Source organism: Leptidea sinapis, chromosome 13, assembly GCF_905404315.1.
Source record: "Leptidea sinapis chromosome 13, ilLepSina1.1, whole genome shotgun sequence".
Lineage (NCBI taxonomy): Eukaryota > Metazoa > Arthropoda > Insecta > Lepidoptera > Pieridae > Leptidea > Leptidea sinapis.
In genome coordinates this window covers 9,969,073-9,982,554 of record NC_066277.1, presented here as the reverse complement: position 1 = coordinate 9,982,554, position 13,482 = coordinate 9,969,073, and the positions used below count along the sequence as shown (strand labels likewise).

Sequence of the window (13,482 nt, the reverse complement as noted above, 5' to 3'; positions counted from 1 at the left end):
GGGACAGATGGCCGGTGAGACAGATAAGACCACGTACCAGAAGACGCAGTCTTGGTAGGACCCCACAAGATGGACCGATGATCTGGTCAAGATCACCGGAATACGTTGGATGATCGCCGGAATACGGGCAGCGCAGGCCCGATCGTCGTGGAGATCTTTGGGGGAGGCCTTTGTACAGCAGTAAACGTCATCCGACTTATGATGTATGACATCAACATTTCATTAAAACTACAAAAAAACATTTTTTGTCTTCTACACACAAAACTGCGAGCAAACGCTCGAATTAAATGAAATATTATTAAATAACTTTGAAATTTTGAAATTTGGAATATTTTATTTTAATTGCCAGTACTTTATAATATGAAGACAGTTGTTTCTTTTTAATTGAATGCATATAAAACATCTTTTGTTTAAGATTTCCATAGTTTTTGAGAACAATTTTTTAGTCCCCTTTATGTTTATATAGGCATTAGAAGTCTAGTCGGATTTTAACTTTGCCAAGTTTGGGTACTAGCTTCCCTCATTTATTTGACAGCAGATTTACTTTCCTGAGTCACTCGACAGCATCCAGCACTCAGAATAAGTTTTCACCAAACACGTCTTATTAAATCCAACTTTTCTAATACAAAATGTAATTTTTGATCTTTGGCATACAATTAATTATTATGGTTATCATAGCAACTATGGGATTATTATGATCTGGTCATGGGAACCATAGAATTCTGGAAGAAATCACCTTGGAAGAAAATTGACGCTGACGGTATGGATCAAGAATGTAAGAGATTCACTAAAGATTTGCGACAACTCGATAAGGAGATGAGAACCTGGTCAGTTATTAGCCTTGACTCTTACTAATTATGTAAATTAGTGTTAAATATAATCTGTTTTTGTATAAAATTCTTAATTCACTCCTCAATCACTTGATATTTTGGATAAACTATTACTGTACACTTTTTTATGTTTAAGCTTTAAGTAGTATAAGTGAGTGTTTGTAACTGTAATCAGAAAGGCTCATTAAATTAAGTGATTTAAAATAACAAATACTAAGTCGTATGGATTACAAATGCATAAAGTTATCTTTTTTTTTAAATAAAGATTTATTGATTTCTATCGTCACTTTTTAAAGATTACATTGAGCATGTGGCAGCCACTACATTGAGATATTCATTTTTCGACTTATAGCTACGGCACAATGAGGTTTTTCTCGAGAAAGTAATTAACTAGTAATGATAATTATGAAATTTCAAGTATGCGGTAATAATTTGGTGCATAGTTGACAAATGTAGGCACTGATGAGATGCACGCATTCGTATGAAGCTGTTGGAGAGCATACTTCATTTAACTGGCAAGTTGGCAGCCTTTGAGATGGGAGTTTGCCCGACATTTAAAAGTTATTAGTTAGTCGTTCAGCGAGGGATGGCAGCCAGTAGATGATTCCACAAACTGGCTGTGTGAGATAATAGAGATAAGAGTTTAAATGAATCTCGCGGTGGCGGATTGCCGGACATCCAAGTCATGCAAGTAAAATTTTGCATTTTGACATAATATCTGGAGATGAAATTCAACTGCTGGTATCTGCACCATGCAAAACTACCGTAAACTATACTTGAAAACTGACCGTCGTTGTAAACAATTTAACTAGCTCCACCCTTTACATGGTCTTGGTGCCGAGAACCCTCTGCCTAAACTCACTAAAGGGCCAATATTTTGGTTATGAAAGCGAATATAATTTCTAAATTTTTCAAAAAGTTTGCAAGCACAACTTATTTGAATTACAGGGAGCCATATGTGAGTATAGAAGGAACAATAAAGAATTTGATGACATCTCTTCGAGCTGTGACAGACTTACAGAATCCTGCAATCAAAGATCGTCATTGGATCGAACTTATGATGGCCACGAAGGTAACGTAAAATATTTCATTATTTGATGTTACTTTTATCATTATTAAATTTTTTTCTCATTTCATGTTTATTTATCATTAAAAGATGGCTGAATCACGAGATGTAGATCATTTCCATCCGCGGCCACACTCATCCACATCATTATTATCTAAGATGAAAAGTACTGCGCGATTTCATGAAATGGTTAAACATTTCGAATCATTAACATGGCGTGGCGAAGTAAATAGAGAAAGTAAGGAGAAAAATGACGAATGTAAGAATTTTAAAGAAAAGGGAGACAAAAATGAAAATCTCAACAGATCGTATTCGATTCAAGAAATAAAGGAATGTGGGCCGCAGATAATGCCCTTGAAGCCATGGTTGCCACAAAGACATTCAATACACTCTTTGATTTTATCTGAGTTTATTTTGTAGAAGATAAAATAGTTGATAGACATAAGAATAGGTTTAAATTTAGCATTTACATTATTAATGTATATAGGTAAGAATTCACTTATATTTAAAAATTTCTAGCATTGCTTGAATAAGAAAAGGTTCGATTTAATAAAAAATATATATTTAATAAAAATACGCAAGAGGTTACACTTTGGCATAATTTTGCTTCTCAAATATCCTAAAATAATGATATTCGTTCCGTACGTAGATAGATATTATTGTACGAGGGCTGCACTAAAAGTATCGGGAATGGAATATTTCCACTGTTCCTGTCATATTAAAATCTTTTTAATTGAAAAATCCTTGGTTTTAAAAATCGAATACCATTTATTTATTTAAAAAAAGGTTCTCGGTCTTGTCACAAGTTCTTTTCAAACTTGTTTAGTCGTTGATAAAATGGAATTGACTCGAGAAAATTCTAGAGCGATGATTTATTATGACTTTCGAAGTGGTTTAACACAAAAACAGTGTGTTGACCGGATGATTTCTGCATTTGGTGATGAAGCCCCATCTAAAAAGGCATAAAAGGCATTTATTTTCTTAAAATTGATTCCTTTAGAATTCTTTTTGATGTCATTTCTTATACTACTAGATACTACTACCGCTTCGGAAACAAATGGCGTTCTGAGAGAGAAGAAGCGGCGCAAGAAACTCTCCCAGCATTCTTTTTTTATGCGCTCTTTTCAATAAAAATATACAATATTGTACAGTCGCTATAAAATAATCACAATCTAGTCCCAGGCTGTCCGATCATTTAGATATTCAGCAGTGGAGTAATAGGATTTACGACAGAGTCATTTTTTTATAAAACATTTAAATTTATTTATAGATAATGCCTGAACAGTGGCTGGGACTTTATTGTAGAAGTGTATACATTTAACCTTATAGCTATTATGTATCTTATGAAGCCTACTAGAATTAGTTACAAGCAATCCCTTATTTCTAGTGTTATAATAATGAAAATCACTATTAAGAGCAAAAAGTGTAATAATGAAAATCACTATTAAAACCACAATTTATCGCTGGTTTGCTGAATTTCAATGTGGACATGTCAAGCTCAGTGATGATCCCCGTCAAGGTCGTCCAAAATTTGCAGTCACCAAAGAAAACGTTGATGCTGTGCGTAAGCTGATTGAGGAAGATCGACATGTGACATACCGCGAAATTCAGGCTAATTTAGACATTGGCATGAGTCAAATACAAATAATCTTGCATGAACAATTAGGTGTAAAAAAGTTGTTTTCCCTATGGATGCCGCATTTGCTCTGTGAAGAGCAAAAAGCGGCTCGCGTTACTTGGTGCGTCAGAACTCCAGAGTTAAAGCCAACAAAAATTGTTCGTTCACGGAGTGTTGCAAAAAAACGGTGGCCACGTTTGTCTCCAAAACCTGCCATGTTGCGACTATTCCTCTTGAGAGACAAAGAACGGTTAGTGCTGAATGGTATGCTAGCATTTGTTTGCCACAGGTCGTTTCTGAACTCCGTAAAGAGAACTGCAACCGCCGCATCATCCTCCATCACGACAATGCGAGTTCTCACACCGCGCACAGAACAAAAGAGTTTTTAGAGCAAGAAAACATAGAATTATTAGACCATCCGCCCGCCGTACAGCCCCGACCTAAGCCTTCATGATTTCTATACTTTTCCTAAAATAAAGAATAAATTGCGTGGTCAGAGATTTTCATCACCTGAAGAAGCTGTGGACGCCTACAAAACGGCCATTTTGGAGACCCCAACTTCCGAATGGAATGGTTGCTTCAATGATTGGTTCCATCATATGGAAAAATGTGTGAAATTTCGCGGAGAATACTTCGAAAAGCAGTAAATACATTTTTAAATAGTAATGTTTGTCACTTCCTTGATTCCCGATACTTTTAGTGCAGCCCTCGTATTAGAAAAGGTATTCAATACAACAATAAGAATATTATTACTCCGCATATTATAATTAAATAACGTTTTAAATATCATATGTAATATAATTATGTTTAGAAAAAAATATACTTTTATTTAATTCTCTATCTAGTTGTGTAGACATATGAGTAACAAGAGGCTTATGGCTGTGCTGTGAAACCATGTGCTGCTTCAGTAATATTAGCGCTTTGTTTGAATTATATTTATATTTATTACATCTGTTGGTGGATATATTATGTTCATTGAATCTTTCTTCAATGATATGTTCATACATTTACCAGTGGGAGGCTCCTTTGCACCGGATGCCGACTAGATTAAGGGTACCACAACGGCGCCTATTTCTGCCGTGAAGCAGTAATGTGCAAGCATTACTGTGTTTCGGTCTGAAGGGTGCCGTAGCTATTGAAATTACTGGGCAAATGAGACTTGACAACTTATGTCTCAAGGTGACAAGCGCAGTTGTAGTGCCGCGCAGAATTTTTGGGTTTTTCAATCATTCTGAGCGGCACTTCATTGTAATGGGCAGGGCGTATCAATTACCAACAGCTGAACATCCTGCTCGTCTCGTCCCTTATTTTCATAAAAACATACATATCATTGAAGGAATGAAATTCAATGTGAAGAATATATAGCGAAAATCCATTGAGCTTACTTTTTTTTCGTAAGTATGAACGATTACGAAGGACATTATGCATAATATGCATGCATAATAAAACTTTCACTGCATACTTAACTTTAAATAATATTTATGCTGCTAAAGTAACACATATTGCTATCGAATCTATAATTCGCGCAAAGCTTATCGATAGTATCTACTAAGAATGTATTCCAATAGGACATGAAATTGTATTAACCTGATGATTATCCGATCAGGTGAAGTTCCACATTGACGATGATACCACGCTAGCTGATTTGTTGGCTCTCAATTTGCACAAGTACGAGGAAGAAGTTAAGACTATTGTTGATAAATCTGTTAAGGAAGCGGCCATGGAGAAGACGCTTAAGTAAGTGATAAAATAAAAAAATATATGAATTTTTCTGAGCTTTGTTTACGAAGAATACTGCTGGAAAAGGTTTTTGCCTAGTACACGGTGATACATCCATAAACTTAGTATGCTACCGTATCACACAAACAGACTCCTCATTATCGCGAAACTAATTTTAAAATGTTCATGTGTGCTACTGTTTACAATTGTGTTAGTGAGTTAGTGAACTATGTAGTATTTTGCTTTTGGTCAATCCCTACGACAAATATTGATAAACGGCGTCATATTCACGTATACCTACAATATTTTATTTTGTAACATTGTAACATCTTTAGAAAATACGAGTTTTTACTGCGTATACAAAACGTAATATTTAGTATTTTAATGCATTTGTTCTATGAAAATAAACATCACGAAAGTAGTATTGAAGAATCAGTATTAACCTGTGAAATTATTCTTTAGTTGGATTGTTGCTATATGTAACAACACAATCTAATACAGAACACGACACCAATATATTTTTTAATTAATATCCATTAAAACACAGAACAATAACGATAATAACACTAAACTTAAAACGGCGTCCAATTTGATAGGAGACTAATGGTCTCTTTCTCACATCAAGGTTTTTGTGTAAGGATAGTTATCTCACTCTCACTCAACTCTCACATAGGGTTCCTCTATGACGCAGGTATACTAAGTTTATGGATACAAGCCCGATCATATACGATGCCGCACCTTCACCCTTTACTCTCTAACACAATACTGGTCCAAATTTGCGACAGATAGGTGTGGTCGAAGTGCTACCCCGAACGAATACTGTTAATATAATTCTACTATTAATATATAAGGATAATCTTATGACTTCTTTTCAGAACATTAGAGGTTAAATTGAAACACATTAGTCTTTTTTTATTTATAAAAGGGCTTTATTCATGATTTGTTGGATTTGGCACCGACTAGTTTCGGACCATTCTGAGGTACTTCCATCAGGGTAGAGGACCGACAATCCGTGAGGAAAGCCGTTTTCTAAACAAATATTATAAAGAGAAAACATTTGTATTTTTGTATGTTTGTAATGTTTTCACTCAAAAACTACTGGGCGGATTTCAAAAGCTATGTCACCATTAGAAAGCTGTATCTTTACTCAGTGACATAGGCTATATCTATTTATTTTTTTAAATAGGGATCCCTAACAAAAATGTGATGTTTGACGCAAGTTGTGAAAATATTAGTCATAAAAAATCAGTCATCGCGTGCACTGTGGAAATAATCATCAATATGATAGAACAAAAAACATTCCAACAGTATTGAAAAACGTATCAATATCTACGAAAAAGTCCGCGATACCATATATATCACTAGTAAATAAATAATGTCAAACTTAACATTAAATAAAGTTTATTTCAAAAGCAATGAAAATATTACAATTATATATGCTCATACATCCGTAAGTGATACCAAAAAAAGCGTGTCTAAAAAACAATTTTTATATTTTAATATCCAGGGAGTTAGAAGCAACGTGGGCTGTTATGGAGTTTGATTACGTACCACATGACAGAACAGGTGTTAAGCTTCCGAAGGCAAGTGAAGAGCTCGTTGAAATTCTTGAAGATAATCAGGTTAATTATTTTCATTCTTATTTAATCAAAACAAATCTTATAACTATATTTAGAATACTACGACTACATAAAATTAAAACTATCATTACGTGGAAGCGTACCAAGAATACTGGCAGCATTACCGCGTTGGATAGCAAGGCTGATCCGTTGACCGAAATAGCTGCCAGCGCTTGGGTTTCCAGTAGTCTTATTGAGGCGCGAAGATAGTATTTTGAACATTCTCCGCGCCTCTGGGCCCCACGGGCCAAGTGTCTCGACACCAAACGGCACAAAGATGTATGACTCACTGAGACCAACATATTTGCGACGCTTGCTGTCTTAATTATTTGAATTTAACTTATTTTTATAACTGTATTGTTTTGCAGATTGGTAGATTATCACTATTATTAAATTAGTTTTGAGCCGTCTTAATGATGATTCATTCACGAAAGAGACTTTCTCCGCAATTTTTTCATTTTATTCGTATGTATCCTCTGGCAGGGTAAGAACTTATAGCCAGGAATGCAGTCGCATATCCTAATAATATTTATATTGAACACACAATATGCGGTATATATAAACACTGGTTGCGATATAACATTTTTTTTGTGTGGTGTCACTGTGTGCTCGAGTAAAAAACATTTGGGAGTTATTTCTTGCCATATCCATTAAGATCAAACCCTCAGCCCATTGTTCGCGTGGTTGACTCATATCTTGACAAGGCTTTGCATTATAACTTAATTACACTTTCAGAATCAAGTGCAAAATATGATGTCATCAAAATTCATTGGTTACTACGAAGTAGAAGTCACTGCATGGCAAAAGAAGCTAGGAATGGCTGACGCTGTAATAGCTATTTGGTTCGAAGTACAGCGTAAATGGCAATATTTGGAGAGTATTTTTGTAGGTTCCGATGATATTCGAGCTCAACTACCGGAAGACTCAAAGCGATTCGATATGATAGATAAGACATTTAAGGTATTCTCTAATATATGTTAGAAATAGTTATGTCAGATACAAAATATAATTGCCTTTTTTAATATTAAATTTTTTTAGGAACTGCTCAAAGATATAGGTACAACACCTAACGTAGTTCAAGCAACTAATAAAACAGGACTTCTGGATAAGTTAGAAGATTTAATGAAAGCACTCAACCTATGCGAAAAGGCCTTGAATAACTATTTAGAAACAAAACGACTTGCATATCCTCGATTCTATTTCGTATCATCGGCAGATTTATTGGGTATGTTCTAAATATTTATATGTTTGAGTTTTTAGTCTTATCGACATATTGAAAAAATCTGACAGCAAGATTTTCGCCACGTGTTTCAGATATTCTCTCTAACGGAAATAACCCACCAGCCGTTGGCCGCCATTTATCAAAGCTGTACGATAATTTGGCCAAACTAGTATTCGACAAACCTGGAAGTAAACATGCTTTTGAAATGATATCTAAGGAAAATGAAGAACACGTGCCGTTTAAAGCGCCTTGTTGCGATTGTTCTGGAAAGGTATAATACACACGAGTAGTGTAGTATAGATTGCAAAGAGGAAATATTAATTAATTATCTTATATGCTTTAATTCTATGACGTAGGTCGAGATATGGCTTAACAGAGTAACAGATTGTATGCGATATACTCTGCGTGATATATTTGAGCACAGCGTGAAGTCATATGAAGATAAGCCTCGTGACGAGTGGGTATTCGATTGGCCGGCACAACCTGCCTTGGTGGGTACACAAATTTGGTGGACTACGGAGACGAATCAAGCCTTTCAGAAACTTGAAGAAGGTGTTATTCAAATAATTACTATACCTGTTATTCAATATGGCCAGAGTGATGTTGACTGAATGTTTGTTTTAGGTTATGAAGCCGCTCTAAAAGATTATCAAAAGAAACAAATTGCACAGTTAAATGCATTAATCGTGCTTTTGCTTGGCGATCTGACTGTAGGAGATCGCCAAAAAATTATGACGATTTGTACCATTGATGTACATTCCAGAGATGTCGTTGCTAAATTAATAACTGCTAAAGTTGAAACTTCAAATGCCTTCCAATGGCAAAGTCAGCTAAGGTATGTCTCTAAACTCAGATGAAACATGATTATTATTTATGCAAACACTTAAGTTAATCTTATTTCTTTTAGGCATAGATGGGACTTGAAAGTTAATAACTGTTTTGCAAATATCTGTGATGCGCAGTTTTTGTACGATTATGAATATTTAGGCAACACGCCGCGACTTGTTATTACTCCATTGACTGATAGATGTTATATTACACTAACCCAGGTATGCATCTTAACTTAATGTAATTTCAGAACATTTTAGTATGTGGGAGGAAAAAAGATTACAGGACTGGATGTATGATTCAAGGCTCATCCTCATACTCCCGCTTTAAGTTGTCAATTGGTAAGGGGTGTTTTGCATATTACTGCGAGGACTAATTTAATAATTTTCGAATAATTCTTATCGTTATATACATTCAAAAATATTATAAAGGGTAAACAATTTATTTATTAATACTCACGTTTATGTCAGTGTCAGTACCGACTAATTTCGGTCCATTCGTTCGCGATAACGTCCCACCACACTCACCCTGATGAAGGACCCCCGAATGGTCTGAAACTAGTCGGTACCGACACCGACAAAAACATGAGTAAAGTCGTATTAATAAATAATTTAATAATGACTCAAGAAAGTTTTAATAATGAAAAACATTTTGTTGTTTCAGAGTCTCCATTTAATAATGGGTGGAGCACCTGCTGGGCCCGCAGGAACTGGTAAAACGGAGACCACCAAAGATTTAGGTAGAGCTCTGGGTATTATGGTTTATGTATTCAACTGCTCTGAACAGATGGACTATAAGTCTTGCGGAAATATATATAAAGGTAACATTTTCTCTTCCAAAAACTTGCATAACTGTTCTGATATCATATTGACTGTTTTTTTTATATAAAATTCTCCAGGTCTGGCTCAAACAGGCGCTTGGGGATGCTTCGACGAATTCAATCGTATTTCTGTTGAAGTGCTTTCCGTAGTATCTGTACAAGTGAAGAGTGTATTAGATGCTATTAAGGCAAAGAAGAAGAAGTTTGATTTCATGGGAGAATATATTACATTAATTAATACCATTGGTATGTTCATTACTATGAATCCTGGATACGCAGGGCGAACTGAGTTACCGGAGAACTTAAAAGCTTTGTTTAGGTAAGGTGTAATGCTCTTTGAATTATAAATTCCACTGTTTGTTTTCTAATTTAATCCTACATGTGATATTTTTAAAAACTTAGTATTTTCTTTGATTAACGCGAGTGTTACACATTTACATAAAACACTTTTAAAGGATTAAAATGCTTGTAATTATAACGATGTTTCTACATTAGCTTTTTTCGTAACGGTAACATTTTAATTTTTATTTTAGTTAACCCAACGTTTCAAGATCTTTGCAGATCTTGTTTTCAGGGGTACTGCAGATGAAATGAGTCAAAGATAGTATTTTTCATAGTTGTCATTATGAAGTTTAGCGCCATTTATTGCCTCGGAGGTGGTATTTGCTATAGATATTTGCTATAGGTTTTTGGCAAATTTACTGAGACTGTCCTCTTCTAAAGTTACAATTACACGCGTTTTTACCAGTAAAGTGTTTTATTTAAATATTGTAAACTTTGATGACATGGTTAAAAAATCTGTTTTATTTTTCATGCAGGCCGTGTGCTATGGTAGTGCCGGACTTTGAACTGATTTGCGAAATCATGTTGGTTGCGGAGGGCTTCCAAGAAGCAAGACTTTTAGCACGGAAGTTTATTACGCTTTATACTTTATGTAAGGAGCTGTTGTCGAAACAGGATCACTACGATTGGGGTTTAAGAGCAATTAAATCGGTGCTCGTTGTGGCTGGTTCTTTAAAGGTTGGAGTTTTATAATTATATTTATTAAAATTTATTGAAATAGGCGTTACTTTGCCGAAATCCATAATAATAATCCTTTAGTGTTAATTCCGCCAATATTTGTCTGTAAACAATTCGACACGTGTTTCGCCTCTACACGAGACAACACGTCCTGAGGAAATTAGTCTCGTGCCAGATTTTGGCGAGACAACACTTCCTGAGGATGCGTATGAGTATGAATCCATTGTTATTTTTTAAGACGACGATATACAACGGTTGAAACAACTTTGATTCGTGTATTGTATCAACATCTGTGTATATTTAAAATTATCTTATTACTTTTAACATTATTTATATTTTATTTGTTAATTGAATTTTATGTTATTTTTAATTTTATTTGTAAACATTATTATATTCTGTGTTAATAAGTGTAATTGGTTATAGGCCGTTCTTGTTAACAATAAATAAATTAATTAATTTATTTATTTAGTATATTATGCTCTATGCGATAAGGATTCGTGAAAATCTGAAAGGCATATTTTGATTAAGGGGATTTTGCAGAGCAAATAGGTGATTTGGTGATTTATTCTCTTATTCCATAAAAATAATTAAAGTTGTTGTCCATTATTTTTACATCAAATTCGTTTAAAGTTCACCTTGCATATTTTGTATTTTTTTTGTATTTTCGCTTCTAGTTTTAATATTGCTTAGACTTGGACATATTATCATTATTATTATTTTATCAGCACTTAACATCACTAAAACCACAAAAAAATGTTTTTAAATACCAATTTTGGTTGTAGGTACTCAATAAGTACTCAAATGTGAGCAAATTGGCTCAGATGACCACAACTTCAAAATCATTGGGCATCTTATCATCACTATTTCGTTGGTACACTCTTTAAAGAAAATCCTGTTTATACAGAATGTCTAGTAATCTATTAGTATTGTGAAATTATGATATTAATTTCAGAGGGGTGACCGTCTACGACCAGAAGACCAAGTATTGATGAGAGCTTTGCGAGATTTCAATATTCCGAAAATAGTAACTGATGACATGCCCGTGTTTATGGGTCTGATCGGTGACTTGTTCCCCGCACTGGACGTGCCTAGGAAACGTGACTTTGATTTCGAAAAGCAGCTTGTTGCAGGCGCTATATCTATGAAGCTTCAACCTGAGTCTGGTTTTATTTTAAAGGTTAGTCATTCTAAAATCAGATATGATATTCGTGGCAATCCTAATTTTAGAATTAAGAATAAAAATAAAGATGTTTCTCCTACAACAGCAATTCTCTAGCTGAATCTTTTCAGTGCTTCGATCGGGGAATTGGTGTATGTGTAGTCAATATGATTTTTTTTTAATACTTTTGAATTGAAAAACCTTTGAGCAACAAAATATGTTGTAAAAAATATATTATACCTTTTTATCATATGTCAAGCTCTTGCTACTCAAAGTGCTAATAACGTCACTAGGAAAGTGTTTTTTTATATGGTCAGCTCTTATCATTAGTATAATAGTTTTATCCAGTGACAGCTCTTACGTTTAGTCCTCAATATAAATATTTTGTTATATATTAAAGTGATAAAAAAATAACAAATTGTTTAGATTTGAAAGAGCGAGCGAAAGATGAATTTCCTAATATGTTAATATTGGGGTTGAGCAGGTTATCAACTACAAATTTCAACCTGTAGTTGAAGTCATCCTGAGAGTTGAACAAGACCTACAAGATTTATCAGCGATACGCTTGCATGGAACGCGAGAACTATTTATTTAGATGGTTTTTAAGTGCTATGAATGGATATTATTCGTGTTGATTCCTCGATATTCTGTATGCTCTAAAAAGCAGTGCTAATAAACAAAATTAACACTAATGATACCAATTCATAACATTTAAATAACTATGGATTTTCGCAAAATAACTCTAATTCTATATATTATTTATTTAGATGGTGCAGCTAGTTGAACTTTTTGCTGTAAGACATTCTGTTTTCATTAACGGATTCGCCGGGACCGGAAAGTCAATGGTATGGCAATGTTTGAACAGAACATACCATATGCTAAAAATGAAGCCGTATTACAATGACCTGGATCCAAAAGCGGTGACCAATGACGAATTGTTTGGGATCATTAATCCTGCTACTCGGGAGTGGAAAGACGGACTGTTCTCCACAATAATGAGAGACATGGCAAACATGCCCGGAGAGGGACCCAAGTGGATTGTGCTGGATGGTGATATAGATCCAATGTGGATTGAAAGTTTAAATACTTTAATGGATGACAATAAGGTTTGTTGATTAAACGGTTTATACTCATTCACTTAATTACTCAATATTGGCCATTTATCAGATTTCATTAATTATTTTCACGAAAGCAAACTAAGTTGGGATTCATTAGTGCAGGTACAGGGTCTAGCATCTATTGAGTTGATTTTATTTCACTTTATGTTAATTTAGTCTGATGTCTCTAGTTAGGGTTATTATTATAAGACTTTTCTAATAATAATAATCTCGAATCTGTAATCGAATAATAAATTCAGTAATGACGGTAGGTAAAAACGGATGCTTAATGAGTACAAAATTATGTTTTTTGCATGAAGGTCTCTATATCATCATCCATAATATGGGCGTGTAAGACAGAAGGAAACATGATGTAATTGACTCTGTAAATAAAAATTTGTTATGTCAGGTTGTTGAAGTCTGATGGTAATCCGGAAAATAAATATGTACATAAAACTGCCATAATTTGCGGATAAGTCGTTCA

At 34.4% G+C, this 13,482-nt stretch overlaps 1 protein-coding gene across 2 annotated transcripts in view; it reads left to right on the top strand.

The window, feature by feature from the left end:
- The window catches only part of LOC126967445 (dynein beta chain, ciliary-like), a 135,280-nt gene that overhangs the window by 66,508 nt on the left and 55,290 nt on the right, over positions 1-13,482 (top strand). Inside the window, exons 29-43 of one of the 2 annotated variants that reach the window (XM_050811910.1) lie at positions 679-827; positions 1,779-1,902; positions 5,121-5,251; positions 6,741-6,855; positions 7,588-7,812; positions 7,891-8,077; positions 8,167-8,345; positions 8,431-8,626; positions 8,699-8,909; positions 8,982-9,123; positions 9,566-9,722; positions 9,801-10,041; positions 10,541-10,742; positions 11,695-11,919; positions 12,669-13,007. In XM_050811910.1, the coding sequence (XP_050667867.1) occupies positions 679-827; positions 1,779-1,902; positions 5,121-5,251; positions 6,741-6,855; positions 7,588-7,812; positions 7,891-8,077; positions 8,167-8,345; positions 8,431-8,626; positions 8,699-8,909; positions 8,982-9,123; positions 9,566-9,722; positions 9,801-10,041; positions 10,541-10,742; positions 11,695-11,919; positions 12,669-13,007 (2,823 nt within the window). Of the gene's footprint in view, positions 1-678; positions 828-1,778; positions 1,903-5,120; positions 5,252-6,740; positions 6,856-7,587; positions 7,813-7,890; positions 8,078-8,166; positions 8,346-8,430; positions 8,910-8,981; positions 9,124-9,565; positions 9,723-9,800; positions 10,042-10,540; positions 10,743-11,694; positions 11,920-12,668; positions 13,008-13,482 lie in introns of those variants that run through there. The other variant, XM_050811911.1, reaches the window with a different exon arrangement.